The sequence below is a fragment of the Epinephelus lanceolatus genome, chromosome 11 (genome assembly GCF_041903045.1).
Source record: "Epinephelus lanceolatus isolate andai-2023 chromosome 11, ASM4190304v1, whole genome shotgun sequence".
Classification (NCBI taxonomy): domain Eukaryota; kingdom Metazoa; phylum Chordata; class Actinopteri; order Perciformes; family Serranidae; genus Epinephelus; species Epinephelus lanceolatus.
This window is the reverse complement of record NC_135744.1, coordinates 19,935,179-19,955,552: the sequence shown is the minus strand read 5'-3', so window position 1 is coordinate 19,955,552 and position 20,374 is coordinate 19,935,179. Positions and strand designations below refer to the sequence as shown.

General features: G+C 41.1%; 1 protein-coding gene across 1 annotated transcript; it reads right to left on the bottom strand.

The window, feature by feature from the left end:
• mogat2 (monoacylglycerol O-acyltransferase 2) lies at positions 1–18,325 on the bottom strand. The gene is made up of 6 exons (XM_033639113.2): positions 18,107–18,325; positions 15,295–15,473; positions 2,315–2,519; positions 2,001–2,175; positions 1,499–1,698; positions 1–502 (listed from the first exon to the last, which is right to left on the bottom strand). Exons 1-6 carry the CDS (start codon positions 18,195–18,197, stop codon positions 348–350), a joined length of 1,005 nt encoding a protein of 334 aa, XP_033495004.1. The 5' UTR covers positions 18,198–18,325; the 3' UTR covers positions 1–347.
• Between the last annotated feature and the right edge of the window lie 2,049 nt (positions 18,326–20,374).

Sequence of the window (20,374 nt, the reverse complement as noted above, 5' to 3'; positions counted from 1 at the left end):
TTGAGTTGTGTATAAATTATTTTTATTTTCCTTCAGAAAGACACCTGATCCTGAAATTATTGACGATGTATGACAGTGTCTCCAAATGATGTTGCAACCTAAATTCAACCTATGACTCTGTTTGAGAAAGTGTCAGGTCTTGCACAAAGTCCAAAACCCCAGACAGATGCCACTGCTGGGAGATGGTGAGGAAAATTTCTGTCATCAGTGTTCTGCAGCAATTCCCCACACAGCAGTCTAAATGAACAGCCAGGTCTCAGTCATGTTTACAGAGGCAATCAAAAAGTAAAATTATCTGAGCTTTCAAAATAAATATGCATTCAAATCAATTTCATTATCAGCCCAGTTTAGACAAAGTTCAGATGTGTGTCCTTATCCACTCCAAAGCTGCCTTTGTGCTCCTCAAACAGATTGCTGAGTTCGTCCATGTAGAGCTGGTGGAGGGCATCCAGTTCCTCGGCCGTTGGCTTCTCATTCCTCTCCACCCTAATCGGTCGTCCAACTGCAGGGAGGTGACAAGGTGAAGTGCAACACACTCACAGTCAGTTTACTTTAGAATTTACAGTATGGTGTGTTTGATGCTATTTGAGGGTTGTTTATCTTAGGTCTGCCTTGACATTACTAGCTTCTGCCAAAATCAACTGCTGGTTGGGAAATACATGAGCATAGACAATATAGCTCAGGTTTGTTGCCCACCAGACAAAGTCTGCTGCAGTGCATCCTTTATTTGCAACCCAATCACCAGGAAGAATGTTGATATTATACATTTCTATAAACCACAGGCACATTACTTTATTTTGTATTGGATACATTGAAAGTTTATGTTTCTCAAAGCACTGTGGTGAAGGCGTGGTTAAGTTTAGGCACAAAAAACACTTGATTACAACTAGGAAAAGACCGTATATTGGCTTAAAACACCCATGTTTGGCGGCCCAAAAACCATTGGAAGAGCAGGTTCAGTGGCTCAAATGCTGCCGAGAAACACCGCAATGTGCCATTAGAAAACCCAGGTTCTGGCCACAAACACCGGGTAAAATTCCACAGAGGATTGCCAAAAATCTGTTGGCGTTGTTGTTTATTTGTGCAGCTTGGCAGGTGTCTCGCCATTCACTTTTCAAAATCAGTGTATTTGTTTATTCATTCATTTTCCGGTCACCAGACTATCACAGGGCTGACACATAGAGACAGACAACCATTCACACTCACATTCACACCTACGGGAAATTAAAAGTCACCAGTTAGCCTGCATGTCTTTGGACTGTGGGAGGAAGCTGAAGTACCCTGAGAAAACCAACACTGACACGGGGAGAACATGCAAACTCCTCACAGAAGGCCCCCCGGTCTCACACATACAATTCCCCTCTGGCAACTGGGGTATTATTTGACATACTACAGGGGATATTTACAGTGACTGATACAACAGCACAGAATCCATAGATTCAAGCAATCAGTGCTGCATTTACTGTGCCACCCTGCTAGATGAGCATAGCATACTCACCTACTGTAGTGATGGGTTTTCTGTACGGCATGAGACCAAAGGAGTACTGGAAAACGCCACGTGCATGGAAGAGAGGCAGGGAGATACCCATGAAGCTTTGCAGCCTCTCCTGCGTCCATCGAAGCCAGGTTCCTCTTTGGTTTTCTACTTGATCAAACACTTCATTCTCTCCAAAGGAGAAGACTGGCACCAGATGAGCACTGGAGAAAAAAAAGATTTCAATGAGAATATTGTTGAGCTGATTTTTGTTCATACTTGACATGTGTCTCCTTGTGTTTCACTTTTCATTCTAAATTGATTTCATAACAGCCTGTGTGATTTCCCAGGATATTCCATGTGAGGGGTTTGAATAAGCCTCTGTTTCAAGAAGCCACACTCAAACTGTAAGAAACCTTACATGAATAGACGGACACAATCCTCTCACAAGCCATGAGACCTTGGAGAATTAACTGTATTTAACAGGAAAGTTAACTCATTCCCCCCTGAGGCTCTCTGCTCTTACCCATGCTCCATCGCAATTTTGATGAAGCCTTTCTTATTAGCCAGTAGTACATTGTAGGTCCCAGGGTGGGCATCAAGGGCCTCTGGGGCCCCACCGACTGCTATTACAACAGCATGACCACCACCTTTTTTGCGGAGCACATAGCTGGCGCTGTCTTTGTCTGAAGGAATCAGACCTGCAGTGTTGCAACAGAAAATAAGAAGTGATCAAAATAATATACAATGATCAAAGTAAGTCAAATAATACCTTGAACGCTACAAAATACAGTATATTTTAGACAATTATATAGAAGTACAAATGTTTCTGGCGCACACCTGCACACATGATGTAGTCTCTGAAGAATGGGGCTCTGAACCATAGTGGCAACATGAGCAGGTAGCTGGTGAGGCCAGGAAACAGCTGTTTGAAGCCTGTAGCATAGGTGCAGAAGTTGGTAAAGGCTCCTGCCACCAACACGCCATGGGGATGGAAGCCCAGGACGTAGTTGTGCCTGGAATCCAGATCAGCCGTCTTCACCAACTGGGAGAGGAAAAGAAAAGAATGCTAGTCCATTTTTGTATCTGAAAATTGATCCATAATCATGTAGATTAGTTTATTTAATTTTTTATTTGTTGATTTGACAGGGACATTGCACAGCTTCTTGGCTACACCAGAGTTAGCTATAAGCAAACTTACATCTGTAGTCACTGGGCAGGAAACAGAGAATAACATCTCTGCACAGAGAATATTATCTCTGTATTCGAATATTCTTGAATTCAAAATTAGTAAAGCAGCAGCACTCTTTTACATAACTTAGCACTGAGCTCAAAAAGTTTGCTGCTCTCCTAAAGATGGCCGATCTGCCAAACTCAGGAGATCTGTGCTGTATTGCACAGTCACCGCCGTCGTTCGCCCCAGTTATCCTTGTTGTAACCACGCAGAATGATTTATTTCAGGGTATCTGATTCTCCCGAAAAGAGCTGAGGGCGGATTGTGTTGGCCCATCTGGCTGCAGCCCAAACATGTGCCTTCATATCCCAGTGTCAACTCTCTGAACCATCTCTCATCCCTCCTGTCTGAGTGCCAAAAGGCAGCTGAGTACATTTACTCAAGCACTGTACTTAAGTGCAATTTTGCAGAATTTCGACATTTATTTGTGTATTTCAGTTTTCAGCTACCTCTACTCCACTACATTTCAGAGGCAATGATTACAAGTAGAATCTCCTAAACAATGGATCAATACAGCAGGGCTGCAACTAACTAGGAGCTCGGACAGGTAGGGGGGAGCCAGGTTGTGGAGGGCTTTGTAAGTGATGATGAGGAGTTTGAAGTGGATGTGCTGGGGGATGGGCAGCCAGTGGAGATTATGAAGGATGGGGGTAATGTAGTCATGGGTGCAGGAGTGTGTGAGAAAACAAGCAGCTGAGTTCTGGATATACTGTAGCTTCTTGAGTGTTTTGGTTGACAAACCGTAGAGGAGACTATTGCAGTAGGCCAGTCTGGAAGTAATGAATGTAGCCTTAAATCAGTGGACCTCCCCTTTGGTACCTTAAGTACCTTATGTTCATTCTCTAGTATTTTGATTTGGCAAATGTTGATTGGAGAGTCATTTGTTCACTACTGATAAAACTCTGGGGCAGCTCTTCAAAGCTATCTAAAAGTTGAGGTGACTTACAAACATCCTGGACTAGTACCATACTCCATTTGTTTGTCACTGGGCAGCGAATCCAAAGAGATGCTTTAATGTTTACACTTAACACAGAGGATAGCTCTGTTTGGCAGGTAAAGTGGCTCTAGTGCTCTACAAACCTTTGGGTGTGTAATCAAACCTTGGAAATTGAGTGATATACATCTGTAGTGTTAGAAACAATGGTTCCCCATCAACTGTAAAAGTCTAGATAAGATATCTCACCTATGGAGCTTTGTTTGCATGTCTCCACCAGTCCAGTGCGGATGGGGACGAGATAGTGAGAGGCACCAAAGGTCACTGTCAAAAGTCGCCTGTCATGTGTTGTCGTTTGTTTTGCAGCACATGGCCAGCATTGTCCTCAGAAAAAATGTGCTCTCCTCACTGTTTGTATCTGTGTGTGAGATAAGTATTTCAAGGTTCTCATGGCACAACATTAACTGCTACTATCAGGGAGCCATGATATCTTCTCAGGGACAAATACGTAGCTTTAAAGATGGGATTTTACACTTTGATTCTATTTTTACTTTTACTTTTTTTGTTCTTTCCTTTCTTTTCACTCATTTATCTAATAAAAAAAGAACATTTTCACACAGCACTGATACAGTAGTAGTTCTGTGTAGCCCATCGCCAATAGGATGTATAAAGATCAAACAGGTTTGTACCGTAGAGGCAAGTCAGGATATCAGACCTTCACAAAGCTTGTTCATTGTTTTATGTCCACTCTGTTTGTATTGTGTGTGCCCGCTGCTGGTGGCCCCTAGCTCACAAAGTTAATCATTAGGACCGGAGCTGTATATAAACAGAAGAACTGTCCTCTAGTGACCAGTCATTTTGTGCTCCTACAAGGTTGTCACCACAACATCATCTGTATTATCCCTGCCTAGGACTTTGGTTTTAATCAGTAATATTTAATGAATTAAACGTATTTTGGGGGTTAGATTTGGATCTAGACAAACTTTCAGCCCGAAAAAGAAAAAGGAAAAGTTTAACATTTTGGGAAATATCCTTATTCACTTTCATGAGAGTTCAATGAGAACACTGATACCACTGACATGTCTGTTAGCTGGAGCAAGGAAATGACTTGCCCACTCTAGCTTTGCATAACAACTCAAGGCAAGGATAAACAGTTGGCCTGGCTCTGCCCAAAATAACTCATATCGGAGGATTGTACAGCCTTGGCATCCTAATTTCCAATATTAGGAATATTATTCTCCATCTTATCATGACCTCCAGCAGGCACTGGGGCAGTTTGCAGTTAAATGTGAAGCAGTCTGGATGAGAGTAAGTACCTCCAAGTCTGAGGCCATGGTCCTCTGTCAAAAAACAATAGATTGCCTCCTCTGGGTTTGGAGAGAGTAACTGCTCCAAGGGAAAGAGTTCAAGTATCTTGGGGGCTTGTTTATGAGTAAGGCTAAAATGGAGCATTGGATGGACAGGCAGTTTGATGTGGCATCAGCAGTGATGCAGGCATTGCCACCGTAGTGTCAAGGTGAAGAGGGAGCTGAGTTGTAAAGCAAAGCTCTTGATTTACCGGTCCATCTAGGTTTCCGACCCTCACCTATGGTCATGAGGTTTGGGTAGTGACAGAAAGATTGAGATGATGGATGATAGTTATCAAAATGAGTTTCCTCCTTAGGGTGGCTGGGCTCTACCTTAGAGATAGGGTAAGGAGTTCAGACATCCAGAGAGAGCTCGGAGTAAAGCTCTGTGCTGGTGCTCCTTCGCGTTTAAAGGGGCCAGCTGAGGTAGATTGGGCTGATCAGGATGCTTCCTTTCTGGACAGTGATAGGAGACCCCAAAGTAGACCCAGAACAACACTGGAAGAATTAATATCTCATCTGGCCTCAGAATGCCTCAGGATCCCCCAGGAGGAAGTGGGAAGCGTTGCTGGGGAGAGCAGTGTCTAGAGTACCTTGTTTTGCCTGCTGTCCCTGCAACCTGTTCCCAGATAAGTGGATAAAAATGGATGGATGCAATAATATTGTCCTCTTCTAGCAGATGCAACTGCTCTTCTTACATTTACTGCCATGTTGCAAACACGAAGTCCAGCCTACAACATACTGAAGTACAGGAAGTGGTGCAGCAGTGAAGTTCTGCAGCATGTGCTCTTGGCCTGCTACCTTGCTCAAAATGTCTTTAGCTGTTTGTTTGTTGTTATCCTTGAGATTGCTATTGCCTACCTACTCTCTGGAATCTTCCTCATAGCTCTCTATGATGTTATTATAACACCATTGTTTAAAAAAAAAAAGAAAGCTTTATCCATTTGTTTTTGAGAACTACAGACCAATCTCAAACCTTCTGTTTCTTGAAAAGGTTATAAATCAACAACTACATACAGTACAGGCCAAAAGTTTGGACACACCTTCTCATTCAATGCGTTTTCTTTATTTTCATGACTATTTACATTGTAGATTCTCACTGAAGGCATCAAAACTATGAATGAACACATGTGGAGTTATGTACTTAACAAAAAAAGGTGAAATAACTGAAAACATGTTTTATATTCTAGTTTCTTCAAAATAGCCACCCTTTGCTCTGATTACTGCTTTGCACACTCTTGGCATTCTCTCCATGAGCTTCAAGAGGTAGTCACCTGAAATGGTTTCCACTTCACAGGTGTGCCTTATCAGGGTTAATTAGTGGAATTTCTTGCTTTATCAATGGGGTTGGGACCATCAGTTGTGTTGTGCAGAAGTCAGGTTAATACACAGCCGACAGCCCTATTGGACAACTGTTAAAATTCATATTATGGCAAGAACCAGCTAACTAAAGAAAAATGAGTGGCCATCATTACTTTAAGAAATGAAGGTCAGTCAGTCCGGAAAATTGCAAAAACTTTAAATGTGTCCCCAAGTGGAGTCGCAAAAACCATCAAGCGCTACAACGAAACTGGCACACATGAGGACCGACCCAGGAAAGGAAGACCAAGAGTCACCTCTGCTTCTGAGGATAAGTTCATCCGAATCACCAGCCTCAGAAATCGCAAGTTAACAGCAGCTCAGATCAGAGACCAGATGAATGCCACACAGAGTTCTAGCAGCAGACCCATCTCTAGAACAACTGTTAAGAGGAGACTGCGCGAATCAGGCCTTCATGGTCAAATAGCTGCTAGGAAACCACTGCTAAGGAGAGGCAACAAGCAGAAGAGATTTGTTTGGGCCAAGAAACACAAGGAATGGACATTAGACCAGTGGAAATCTGTGCTTTGGTCTGATGAGTCCAAATTTGAGATCTTTGGTTCCAACCGCCGTGTCTTTGTGAGACGCAGAAAAGGTGAACGGATGGATTCCACATGCCTGGTTCCCACTGTGAAGCATGGAGGAGGAGGTGTGATGGTGTGGGGGTGTTTTGCTGGTGACACTGTTGGGGATTTATTCAAAATTGAAGGCACACTGAACCAGCATGGCTACCACAGCATCCTGCAGCGACATGCCATCCCATCCGGTTTGCGTTTAGTTGGACGATCATTTATTTTTCAACAGGACAATGACCCCAAACACACCTCCAGGCTGTGTAAGGGCTATTTGACCAAGAAGGAGAGTGATGGATTGCTGCGGCAGATGACCTGGTCTCCACAGTCACCGGACCTGAACCCAATCGAGATGGTTTGGGGTGAGCTGGACCGCAGAGTGAAGGCAAAGGGGCCAACAAGTGCTAAACACCTCTGGGAACTCCTTCAAGACTGTTGGAAAACCATTTCAGGTGACTACCTCTTGAAGCTCATGGAGAGAATGCCAAGAGTGTGCAAAGCAGTAATCAGAGCAAAGGGTGGCTATTTTGAAGAAACTAGAATATAAAACATGTTTTCAGTTATTTCACCTTTTTTTGTTAAGTACATAACTCCACATGTGTTCATTCATAGTTTTGATGCCTTCAGTGAGAATCTACAATGTAAATAGTCATGAAAATAAAGAAAACGCATTGAATGAGAAGGTGTGTCCAAACTTTTGGCCTGTACTGTATATACAGTATATGTCATATAATAAAATGATGTTCACCAGTCTTGTTTTAGAGTGAACCACAGAACAGATGAAGTCAGCATTCCATATGGAGTCCCTCAAGGGTCAAGTTTTGGTCCATTGCTGTTTAATTTCAGCAATACAATATTTAATTTCACTCCTATGCTGGTACACACAGTTATACAAATCTGTTTCTGCCTTCTACCTTAGCCAAGTGAATGGCCTCATCCAATGCACTGGTGATACCAAATATTGGATAGCCCAAAAAAAAAGTGCAGCTAAATGAAGACAAAACAGAGATTCTTTTATTAGAGATTAATTTGCAGGAGATAATTGCAATGCACTTTTTTGCTGGACTGATAAAACAGTTTAAATAAACTCCAGCTTATTCAGAACTTCTCTTCACTGTCTCCCAGTAAAACAGAGATTTGTACAGAGATAAAATACTTGTTGTTATTATTACTCCCGTTTTAAATTATAATATAATAATACCTCCTTATCTTTTATGTTCTTAGATATCTTATTTTATGTTTTTATATACAGTATGTAATATGTTCTTATCTTTTATGTCCCTATCTTCTTTGCTTTTGTCATGTATGATCTCTGCCTAGTTTTTGAAGCACATGGAGTCTACGCCTGTCGTATGAAATGAGCTATAACATAAACTTGACTTGAACTGACATGCTCTGTTTATCCTTTACTTATGACTTACACGTACATCCTGCGTAAACGTGTTGTGTCATCCTCCTGAAAACCAAGAGAGCACGCATCAGCTGTTGAGCTTTCGGTCTGAGCTGATGATGGTGTCATTAGAAACGGTGGGTAGAGACACACCAATGAAACTAATTGGGCTCTCTAAAGGACACTGCTTCTCTTCACCCTCACATTGACTCCTTGTTTCAGCCTTAATGAGGCATACAGTCAGATGATATTGGACATGATTCACTTGGAGCTGGATACGTAAGATGAGGCCAAAGCAGGGAATTTTATGAGTTCTCATCATAGGAATGACTTAAAAAATAAAGACAGTATTTTTCTGATGGACATTCACACAAGATCTCAAATGAGAGGCTGATTTGATAACCAACTCCGATTACTTTCATCTTAGCTGCCATAAAATACGGAATCTGATTAGTGTCTTTATTTACAGCATCATAAACCATATAAACAGGGACTATTTGCGAGTCACCTGGCTCTGTATATCTGAGCAAAACATATTCTGTCAGCTACCTAAAGACGGCAGAAATCCTATCATCTAAACCAGGGGTGTCAAACATACGGCCAACAGTCCAGGACCAGCCCGTCAAAGGGTCCCATCCAGCCCACTGGATGATTTTGGTCATGCTGAGAGGCTAAGGGGTATCAGGTTAAAGAAGTTAGACAGTGGGTTGCGTACTTCATGTGTCATGCAGCTTCAGAGGCTTGTCACCCCGAACAGAATACAGTTATCTGAAAGAACAATGCATACTTCTTATGGTCTTAGTCAGAGAAATTAAACATTGTAAAAATATATCGTCGATCGGCAGCTTCAGTACAGAACAATATGTGTCAGACTTCTATCTTAAGTCAAATATAATAACCTTGATACAGACAGAGAAATGGTACAAAAGTAGGTACAACTGACATTATAATGCAACAACACAATTCCAGAAAAGAAAACTCACACACACATTGACTCACACCTTCCTGACACTATATAAGCAGAAGTATAGCATTAAAAGGTTTTCTGTTAAACATGGGTGTTAGTGATATTCTGTCCTGTATGTCAGAGTCAAATTCAGGCTTTGAAGCAGACCCATGATGGCTAAAGTAGACTAACTGTTTTTGATGACTTCCTCTGTTTAGATCAGGAGAGTCAGAATCGTTTTTGTTTATGTGCCACATACAGCCCGATCTGATCTCACATGGGCCAGACCACTAAAACCATTGCATAATAACCTATACATAAAAGCACCATCAAATATTAGCCTTCCGGGGTGCCCAGTAGCTTAGTGGGTAGCGTGGGTGTCCCATGAACAGTATAAGGCAATGTCCTTGCCACAGTGGCTGTGGGTTCAATTCCAGCCGGTGGCCCCCTGCTACATGCCATCCAAGCCGTCCTTTAACTTTATATATAAATAAATACATAGATAAATCAATGAATAAATTTCAGTCTGCAGGAAATTGCGGTAAAATGTCTTGTTTTAGCAACCAAGGTAAAAATAAAAACTAAACTTTACGGAAAAAAAATAATAACTGAAACTGTATTGTGTACTTAAAAAACGGACAAAACTAACAAAAACAAAATTAAATTTGACATTTGTCAACTTAAAGGGAAATTTCAGTTTATTTCAACCTGTCTCCTATCGTCCTAAATTTGTTTCAAGTGACTAGTGACATAAAAATAATAGTTAGCATGTTAGCCGTTAGCCTAGATACAGCCAGGGCGCATAGCGTCAGACCTGTTAATACGTAAGTGAACGGGCATCCTTCAAGGGCAAAGTTAGTCCACTAAACAAGCTTTTTTTCCACAATGACTGCCTCATATCGTTAGGATAAATGTCAGAGAACATATAGAAAATGACATGTAAACGTGTTGTCTTACCTTACCGGTGTGCTGCCATGTTTGTTTACCATTTAGCTCTGCTTTCCAAAGTGGCCAAAATATCGCGAGAACAAGCAGTGATCTCATACTGTGCCTGAAATCTCACGAGAGCAAGCAGCAACAGCTGGAAGGCAGAACCGGACAGTAGCCTGAAAAGTTCATTCATTTATTTTATGAAAGATTTATAGAATAATGGCTGACTTTTTGCCAGACTTCGACTTTGTGGTGGAGGAATATGATTTTGCAGAGTTTGATGGCCGCCCTTATTTATTTGAGCCAGAATACACTGACGAAGAGCTTTGTGAAACTGAAGGAGGAGGAGAGAGAGAGAGAGGCGCAACAGATAGAGGACGAGAGAGGAGGAATGGCTGCTGCAAGGCTGCATAGGTCTGGAGATTGGTGGTGTACCTGTGAATGCTGTGCCCCAGTGCCCACAGAAGAGGAATGCCTCTGTTGCAAGGAATGGGACCGGTTGCAGCCTTATTTTCAAGGTCTGGATGTGACTGAGGACGAGACACCTCTACCTGGAGTAACGTTAGTATCCAGCTGGGCTTTATCTAGAGCTTGCGAGATATATTTCGGCCACTTTGGAAAGAAGAGCTAAATGGTAAACAAACATGGCACCACACGGTAAGGTAAGACAACACGTTCACATGTCGTTTTCTATATGTTCTCTGACATTTATCCTAACGATATGAGGCAGTCATTGTGGAAAAAAAGCTTGTTTAGTGGACTAACTTTGCACTTGAAATATGCCCGCTCACTTACGTTTTAACAGGTCTGACGCTACTAATGTGCCCCGGCTGTATCTAGGCTAACGGCTAACATGCTAACTATTATTTTTATGTCAGTAGTCACTTGAAACAAATTTAGGATGATAGGAGACAGGTTGAAATAGATCGATATTTCCCTTTAACAAGCATGAGGAGACTTTGGTGCATATGTTCATAGAGACTGGGAAGTCTACATGACTGTGAGCTCTTTGCAGAGTGTTGCGTTTGTATTGTAATACCTATTCTGAACTTCTTAAATCTTGCCCCTGACAAATAACCCCCATTTTAAAATAAATTTAAAAAAACTAATACTAAAACTAATAAAAACTGAACTATAACTATACATTTTTAAACAATGAAAATTAAATTGAAATGCGCAAACCTACTCTGAAACTAACTGAATTGAAAACAAACAAAAATTAAAAACAAAATTAATATAAAAACTAATGAAAAATACAAAACCATAATAACTCTGGACTGTATCATCTCTTTAATAATATTTAAAAGACTTCATATTGTTTCCTTAATATTTCAGACAGAGTTAATATTATTCATTTCACTAAATTTATTGTTGCTCTTATTACAGTATTATCACTTCTGTACCGGTCTTCTCCTGACTTTTATTGTTATATGGTGCTGTGTTTATGGTGCTCACTGCTGTAACTGCCTTATCATACCTTGTCTTGGCTTTTATTATTATACTTTTTTTGTTCTTTTATTGTTCATATATTTTCCCCCTTGTTATTTTTCTGATGAAGATGTTATACCTGACACTGAAGCCACTTTAATCAATGTATATAAATAAAGTATAACACTGATGATATTAGTAGTTGTGACATCAGTATTTCTGTATTTAAAACTGATAAAAATTATGTGTTATTTGTATTTTTAAATGGAATCTTCTAATCTCAGACATTTCCTGTCTTTTACAGGATTTTATTTTCTGCTGTGGATGAAAAGGGTCTGATTGGTTCAGAAGGGTCACCTAAACAGGCCAGTATGGATTACTGTGTTATCATTCATGGCTGTAAAGGTTAAACTGTTCAAATAAAGACATGACCCACTTAATACTCAAAGAAACCAATAAGTCTGAATAAAATATGCTGTTGAACTTGTGTTGTCATTGCACCCTGTCTTATCAGCGCGGTTCAAAGTATACTGTAAGTCGTGCCCTGGGGCGAGACGCAGGCCCGTGTAATGCAGAGCATGTTGTCAACAAGATTTTTGTTCTCTGGGAATTCCACAGATGAGGTCAGGTCTCCACTTATGTTTCATAGTTTGAAGATGACACACCCAACATCAAATTCTGAAACTGATATAACTTTTTATGATCAGAGGTAGGAATTAAATGAATCACAGTTTATGCAATACTTATGCATAACCACAAGAGGGACACAACGGGCTGCAAGAGAGAGGAGAGTGCACTGAGCAGTCAGGGCTTGGTGGGGTCAGGGTCAGTTGAAAATGTTTGTAATGTAACATTAAAACCACAGATAACTTATCTGCCACTGACACGAAACCAGTCCTGCAAAGTTAAACCTGCACTGACAGTCGGTTGTCTCTAACCACCCTGGATCCATGTGTGAACCAGAAATAGAAGTTGATTTCTTTTAATTAATCAGACAGTTCACAGGCATGGCCAACAGACACTGGTTATCCAATTGCAGAGTAACAACCGCCTTTTGTATTTCAACCAACAGTGCATGTGAACACTAAAATAGTTTTGGTCTGCAGTAAGATCTGGTGAGCAGCCAGAAAAAAATCTGTGCAAAATCATCAGAAGGGCACTGGTTACGCAAAGGAGTGGTTTTAAGTACTAGTTTCACATTCTGAGAAATGCTATTATTTGCTTTCTTGCCAAGCATTAGATGAGATCATGATCAATCAATTCCACTCTCATGCATGTCTGTTAAATATTAAGCTGGAGCAAGGAGAGTGGTTACCTTAGCTTAGCATAAAGACTGGAAACAGGGGGAAACAGCTTGCCTGGCTCAGTCTTAAGGTTACAACAATGCCTACCAGCACCCCTAAAGTAAGGGAGGCAAAACCTCCACCCTGATGGAAGCATCTGAAACTCAACATGGAGGGATGCTGACAGTCTGAGACAATAGTCTGGGCTTTAGAGGTGACCCTCTCTTTATATGCTGTAGGTTATTAAAAGTAACACCAGTGATCTCACAGCACAACTTGACCACTTTTTCCAGCGTTTTTTAAGGCTCAGATCACCAAACCAAACCAACAAGTAGAAAACAACAAGCTGGGGTTTTACAGGTATTTATGTGCGGCACTATTTCTTTGCCAAAAGCAGTGACTTCCTATGGTAGTGTTGTCACCCTGAGGTGTCAAGGCAACTCTAGGGAATTACTTCAGGGCCAAAAGATAGTCTAGCACATAACCCCCATAAAACTATAACTACTGTAACAGAGCCAGGTTAGCTGTTTGCACCTGCTTCTACTCTTTATATGAAGCTTAGTGTCTACTGGCTACAGCACCATGTTTAAAGAGGACCTCTAATGTTCATTTTCAGGTTCATAAGTGGATTTTGGGTTTCTATTAGAACATGTTTACATGCTTTAATGTTCAAAAAACACTTTTTTTCCCTCCAACTGTCTGCACTGAAATATGTGTATTCACCCTCTGTCTGAGATGCTCTGTTTTAGCGTCTGTCAGCATTTCCAGGACTTCCGTATCTCCAGGTTTCTGCATCGTCATTGCAGCTGTGGGAATGACTGTAACACAGTACAGTGGCACTTTCTACCTCAAAAATCACCAATAAACACTTCCAAACCAAAATCTTCACTACCAGACACGTTCTAGCAAGAGTATGATCAGAGATCAGGTAAAATTAACAACATCAGCATACAAGATAACACATTTCCCTGACGTTAGCATGTAGCTACATGTAGCAGTGTACTTGAAGCCAGGGAATTACAGTAATGGAGGAAATATAGTGGTACTTTCCGCTGTGAAAAATCCCCAATAAAACCTAAGTTAGTACCAAGATAACCACAACTGGACATGTTCCACCAGGAAAATGATTTGAAGTCGGGAGAAATCAACAAAATCAGCAAACAATATTACATGTTTACGTGTGAAAAATCACCAATAAAGGCCTCTAAATAAAAATCTTCACCACTGGACATGTTTCAGCAGGAAGTTGATCCAAAATCATGAAAGAATTAACAACATCAGCAACCAAGATTACATGATTTTCTTAGGTTAGCATGAAGCTACATGTAGCAGTGTACTTGCAGCTGGAGAATGACTGCAACAGAGTAACTATAGCGACACTTTCTACTGTGAAAAATCACTGAAAAAAGCTTCTCGACAAAAATCTTCACAATAAAAAATGTTCCAGTAGAAGTCTGATCTAAAATCCTTGATCCTTAATAGCACTGGCAACCAAGTTTGCGTGTTTCCCATGTAGCATGTAGCTACATGTAGCATTGTAGGCTAGGTAATGTAAACAGCTGCAGTGGCGTTCCTGGATATAAAAAAATCCGTAATGAGCTGGCGTCAACTTGTCTCAAAAGTAGAAAAAACATTGGAGTATTCAGAGTCTTTGCTCAAAGGGATTACTTTTACATACTCGTTATTTGAACCATTGGCCAGGTTTAATATGAACATCTGTCTTTTTAACATTATATTTACGACTGAAAAAAAAGGAAAAGCACAATAGGTCCTCTTGATAAGACAGAAATGTGAGCGGGAGTAAATCTACTCATCTACCTTTCAGCAAAAAAGCAAATAACGTGTCAAACTATTCCTTCACGTCACCAACAAATAAAATGTTTGCCTTTGAAATGAAAATCATCAAACTGCATCTGGCTGTGCATCTTGTGTGCACCCTAATCCTAGCTGTCCTTTAGTATAGTATTTGAGGACTCTAAAATTAGTCTAGTGTTGACAGTGAAATGTCTCTCAGTATCACTAGTCAAATACACATGCCCTGCAGTACAGTCTGTGTTTGATCTGACAACAAAGAGGCTGACTCTTTAGGATTTGGGGAGGCTATGTGCCCATATACTGTACATGTCTGTAGGGAACACATGCGCCTCGTCCATCGGTGGTTCATTTGCTGCCAAGGACAGAGATAAGGGCCGCCGCTCGTATGTAGCTACAGATCAAAGATTAGATAAACTGAACTGGCAGAGCAAGATGTTCTGATGTCCAATTCTCTGACCTGCAGAGGTTAACACCGCCCCTCCTGACATGGACTTTAGGGCTGCTTTAATGGTGTGCATATGCAGTATACACAGTGACTGGAGTGTAGGTCTCATGCAACAACAGTCTAAAAGCTTTCTCTCACCTTGATGGGGAAATAATCCCGCATGTGGTCCCAAAGTTTGAGGCCACACAAGTAGGGCACCCTGCGGCCTCCCCGTGCAGGCGTGTCATAGTCAATGTACCACCACACGGCGTACAGCACACTGATCAGCCAGAAGCGAGTGAACAGCAGGTAAAGGAAGAGGAAGATGCAGGTGGGTGCTGAGGAAACAGGAGAGGAGTGTCATGAGCAGCAACAACAAAATACAGATATGGTATACAAATGCAAAACACGCTGAATGAATGATTACTAGAATTCTAGAGATCATGTGTTTAGCTGGAATTATTAATATTCCGAATGCTCTGCATCGACTGCATTCAGTTCTGCTGGAGAGTACATCCCAAGTGGTTTGGTGGTTAGCAGAGCCATGCTGTTGTATAATGTGCTTGTATGATATCTACACAATTTAATATGATGTAACAGTTTTCGTTTTAGCTCACTGGTTTCCTGGGTGCACACAGTCATCAGTGTCCTTTCAAAAAGAATAATCGGAAAAATTAGCACCTGTTCATATTTCACTTGATCCAGGTTCTTTGCTCTTCATTATCAAAATGTTGTTTAAACCCTCTGGGCAAAATAAAAAATAATAAAATATATCAACTTTGTCACATCCGTGTTGTTTCCACATGACAACTTAAAGCTCATGAACACACACAAGTCGGAAGAATGACCATTCAAGGAGTATGTGAGTTCAACATTGGCCTTAGCTGGTGGAGATCTTGACTCGAGTCCTATTTAATTGGTCCTCGCCATGGGTGAAGGAAAGTGGGTGCTGAGGGTTTTCCAGCACCCACTATTGATTGGCAAGGGGTGGAACGACACCATCTGTACATAGGTGGCTGTTTCACCTTAACTAACGGGCAATCTGGATATTTGTTTTAAATTCTAAACAGCGTATGATCGGGTGCCTGTCAGAAAATATAGGAAAAACATTTTAATTATTCCTCCAGTCTGACATAGCAACACCATTACGTCCGGTCAAAGTGCAAGGGTCAGGGTCAGCTATCAGAACTACCTCCACACCTTTACCTTTAAATGATCACTTGCATCAGGTGACGGTCTTTGTGCTAATGATGAAATTATCTGGATGTATGTATTGTAAAAGAATTAAAATGGTTCTGTTTTAGTGGAATAAAGAGTGCTTGAGTTAGGAGGTTGAGCTGAGCATCCTCTCCCTCTTCCTTCTGCAGCAAGATCTAATATTGCAAAACTTGGTTTCTCTTTGTAGATTCAAGTCACTGCTGCAGAACACTGCAGAGCACTGCCTCGTCTGGCTGCTAATGTTTTGGGGTATTTACATTCTTGTGTTAATCTCACTAACACAAAGTGAGATGATATGTGAAAACACCCTTATAGTTGCCTTTGCAGTGCACCTGCATTAGATTCTTTGCTAATCAGCATGATTATTTAGGGGGGGTTTCACATATAGTCCTTTTTAAACAAACCGAACTCAGCCCTCTTAAAGTGCACCAGAACGTGGACCGACAGAAAGGGGACTCAGTTCTTTTTGTGTCCACATTGTCAGTCTATTTGAAAGAGGACTCAGTTCTCTTTCTGGTCAACATCAGCTCTGACAGTCCTCTACCTGTTCACACTATAGCCTTTATATATATATATATATATATAATATATATTTAAATAGTTTTCTTTTTACTTTGATGTGGCACTACAGTGTGGTTATGAAGCCCTTCGCTTTCAGATGAATTTAATTGGAGTAAAAACCGGAGTGTTTCCGTTCTGTAGACTGTTGCCGTTTGATGTATTCTACATTCCACATCTGGAGACGTGCAGTATCTTCTGTGGACCAAACTACTCCTCGTCCTGCGTCCTTGCAAGCGTTACAGGCCGACATGGTTTCGTCTGTTTTTTTTTTCAAGCGTCCCAGTGCAAAAGCATGCAATCTTGAGGGCTACAATGCATTGGCAAAGAGCAAAGGGAACCTGGAGTGCTTTGTGTTCACAAGGCACAGGTTTGGTGAACCGCACTGCGGACTTGAAGCGAACCAAACTCAGACCATCTCCCACGGTGGTCTGAGTTCAGTTCGCTTCAGAGGGGTCTGAGTTCTCTTGGAGTTTTCACATATGTCACATATGCAAAAAATGCCAAGTCACCGCTCTGAGTCTGTTTAGAGGGCTGAAAAGGACCAAGTGTGAAAACACCCTAAAAGGCACACCTAATGGCAATCAATCACAAAGTGACTCTGGTGAAGCAACATGTGAAACTCATAGTTTGCTTCTTTTTGTTTAAAATGTTAGCGGTCAATAAAATAATTGTCAACCTGACCAGTCAGAAGTGGTCAACTTCACTCTGCACGTCCTGCTTGGCTCCCTCTTCTGGCTGTCCAGCAGTTCATGTCAACAGTTCTCTTCCTCTCATATTCACTTACACTTTGCCCAAGAGCAGCTAGGCAGGTAGATTTAGGCCTAAAATCCCATCAGCACAGGTGTAGATTTTGACAGGATGCAGGAGACACATCCTCCTTAATGTCCCCCCTGGTAACATGAATGTAGCAAGGGACTTTTTTAGACGGACTGCTGCAACAACGCCTCCTGTGAAGTTGGTGGTGGCAGTATGCAACCTCAAAAGCAGCAGTTGCAATCGGACATAAAACTTGAAGCAGGAAACAGACTAACATGACATTTCCATTGTAAATTGATGTAGAAAGGCACAATTGGTGCATAAATAATCACCAGAGGACCTCCACACCCCCTGTTTGATATGTTTCTACACCCTTCCCCATCAGTATCATTTCCAGTTGTTTCCAGTGAACACACATATAAGCATGTACACTCACCCAGGCCAAGGAAGGAGTAGACCCACTGCAGCACCGCAGCCGTCTGCAGTCTCCTGTGCAGGGGCAGTTCCAAAGGGGCAAAATCAATCATGTTTTCCACGAGGGGAAAAGAGACAGACCGAGGCGCTGCAGCCGGTGGTGAAGAAGAAGAGCAAAGTGGGTAAAGTGGGTCCAAAGTCTGCCCTTCTCACCTCTCCACCATCACCTCCTACTGACGGCCTTATCTCAAATGCTCACTGCAAGGATTGATTTGTCAATCCATATCTATCACGTTTGACTTTTGACCCTGTAGGGACAGAGCTGCATGTGGAGAGCATTCACACATGAGCAATGATAATAACTCAGTGGAAGAGGGGGAATATCAAAGGGCTTTTTGTGTTGCTCTAATTCAACTTCCTGGCAGTCAGTGGTTAGCATGACTGTGTAATATAACGGTGTGGTTGTAATGGCAGCCCCATCTGGTTGAGCAATCATGTTACTGCATCTCAGGGTGCGGAGATTGATAAAGGTCCTTTGTAGAGGCACTTTTATAATCACATATTGTCATTGTCATCAGTATCACTTTGTAATTATTTTGATATTGGTTTAAGAAAAGGGCACTTGTAGTTTTGTAAAGCAACATAACTAAGCCCATATGCTGTGTGTGCAGAGAGGTTATTCAAGGTGTCGATGAAAGAAAAAAAGCTGAAAGAAGATAGTGGAGGAGCCTCCCATGCCTTGCATCAACAATAAACACACAAGTCAGGCGCTCAGGGGAATGTCAAACCGTGCATATTATTGCGCTCTCTGTCTTTATGTTTATCCATCAATCCGTTTCCCTCATTAACTCCTATTAGATTGACATTTGCCGGGGCCAATAGGTATAACTGCCATTCCATATACTTTGGCCCTTTGATTGCATCCTCATAAATTATTGATTCATTCTGAGCTTATCTTAATTACCTCATTAATGCTGATCTTAAACACTCAGCCAGTCAGTCAATGTTTTACCTGCAGCCCTGCAGAAAAAGAAGTGAATGCAGTAAAATAAAAGGAAAAACACACGAGTGATTATTGCTTCTTAAAAATGAGCTGTCGGCCTCCATTATTAAAACCTCTCTTTAGATAATGTGCATGTCTGTCAGATGTCTTAGAAATTGTAGTCCGATGTGAAACAGGCCCTCAGGGTGTGTAATGAGTCGGCATTATTCATGTGTTCTATTTGCTGGCACACAGTCTGCAGCCGCTAGTGTCTTTGTCACAAAGGCAGTTTTGCATGAATCAGTAGCAGTGGATCTTTTTTGGCTTTGATAGGCTGTATTGTGCATAATTTAAATGAGATTACTATTGTTATTCAGAACCTTCCTCCGTATAAAAATTAACTTCCCATTAATTATTTATTATATTAAGTCTAGTAGTGGATGACAGTAATTTTAACCAGTTATTCTTAGTAATCATTTTATATTTCCTCCTCATCCTCCTGAGACCCTGCGTCCTTATATGCAGACATCACATTGTGGCTTTACTGGACCTTATACTTCATCCTACTTAACTTAGACCTGTTGTCCTCGTTCGTGGACACTTTTTTGTGCCATCTAGTGGTAGTAAGAGCACAATACACTAATCCATGTAAAAACAAGATGGCAGCCATCTCTGCTGAGTCAGTCTGCAGCTGATCCTGACACAAAAGTGGACAAGGTACAGAACCTGATCACATTTTATGGTTGAAACTTGTTTATCTATGATTAATAATGTTGGTAGTTTGATATGGCAACAGATTTGATCAATTTTAGCAGCAGCAACCAGCTAAGACACTGTTAATTAGAAAGTACTCTTTTGAAGACATTAGGACTTTGCTATTGTTGACTATGTTTATCTTTTATACTTATCAGGTGCTATTAATCCCAAAAACAAAAGTGTGGGTCTCAGGAGAATATATTGCCTTTTTTATTTTTTTATTTATTTTTAAATTTAATTTCCACTCACTTTCTTATTGTTATTTATGAAATATGAACAAATATTTAAACATTGAAAGAAACAGAAGCAAGGTGATGGCTGGAGGGCCAAACGTCGCTCCTCCTGTACCACTACGCAGTGTGCGTAAAAATACGCACGTCAAGTTCCCTGTGTTCACCGGAAATGTATGTTCATATTTCAAAATTAAAGCAGCAGAATTGAGTTTTTATGGCCATAGATATGGGACTTCAAAATAATTGACCTATTACATAAATGCTCACGCAGCTCTTTTATTATTATTAATATAAATATAAATACACCGTTTCAAAGGAG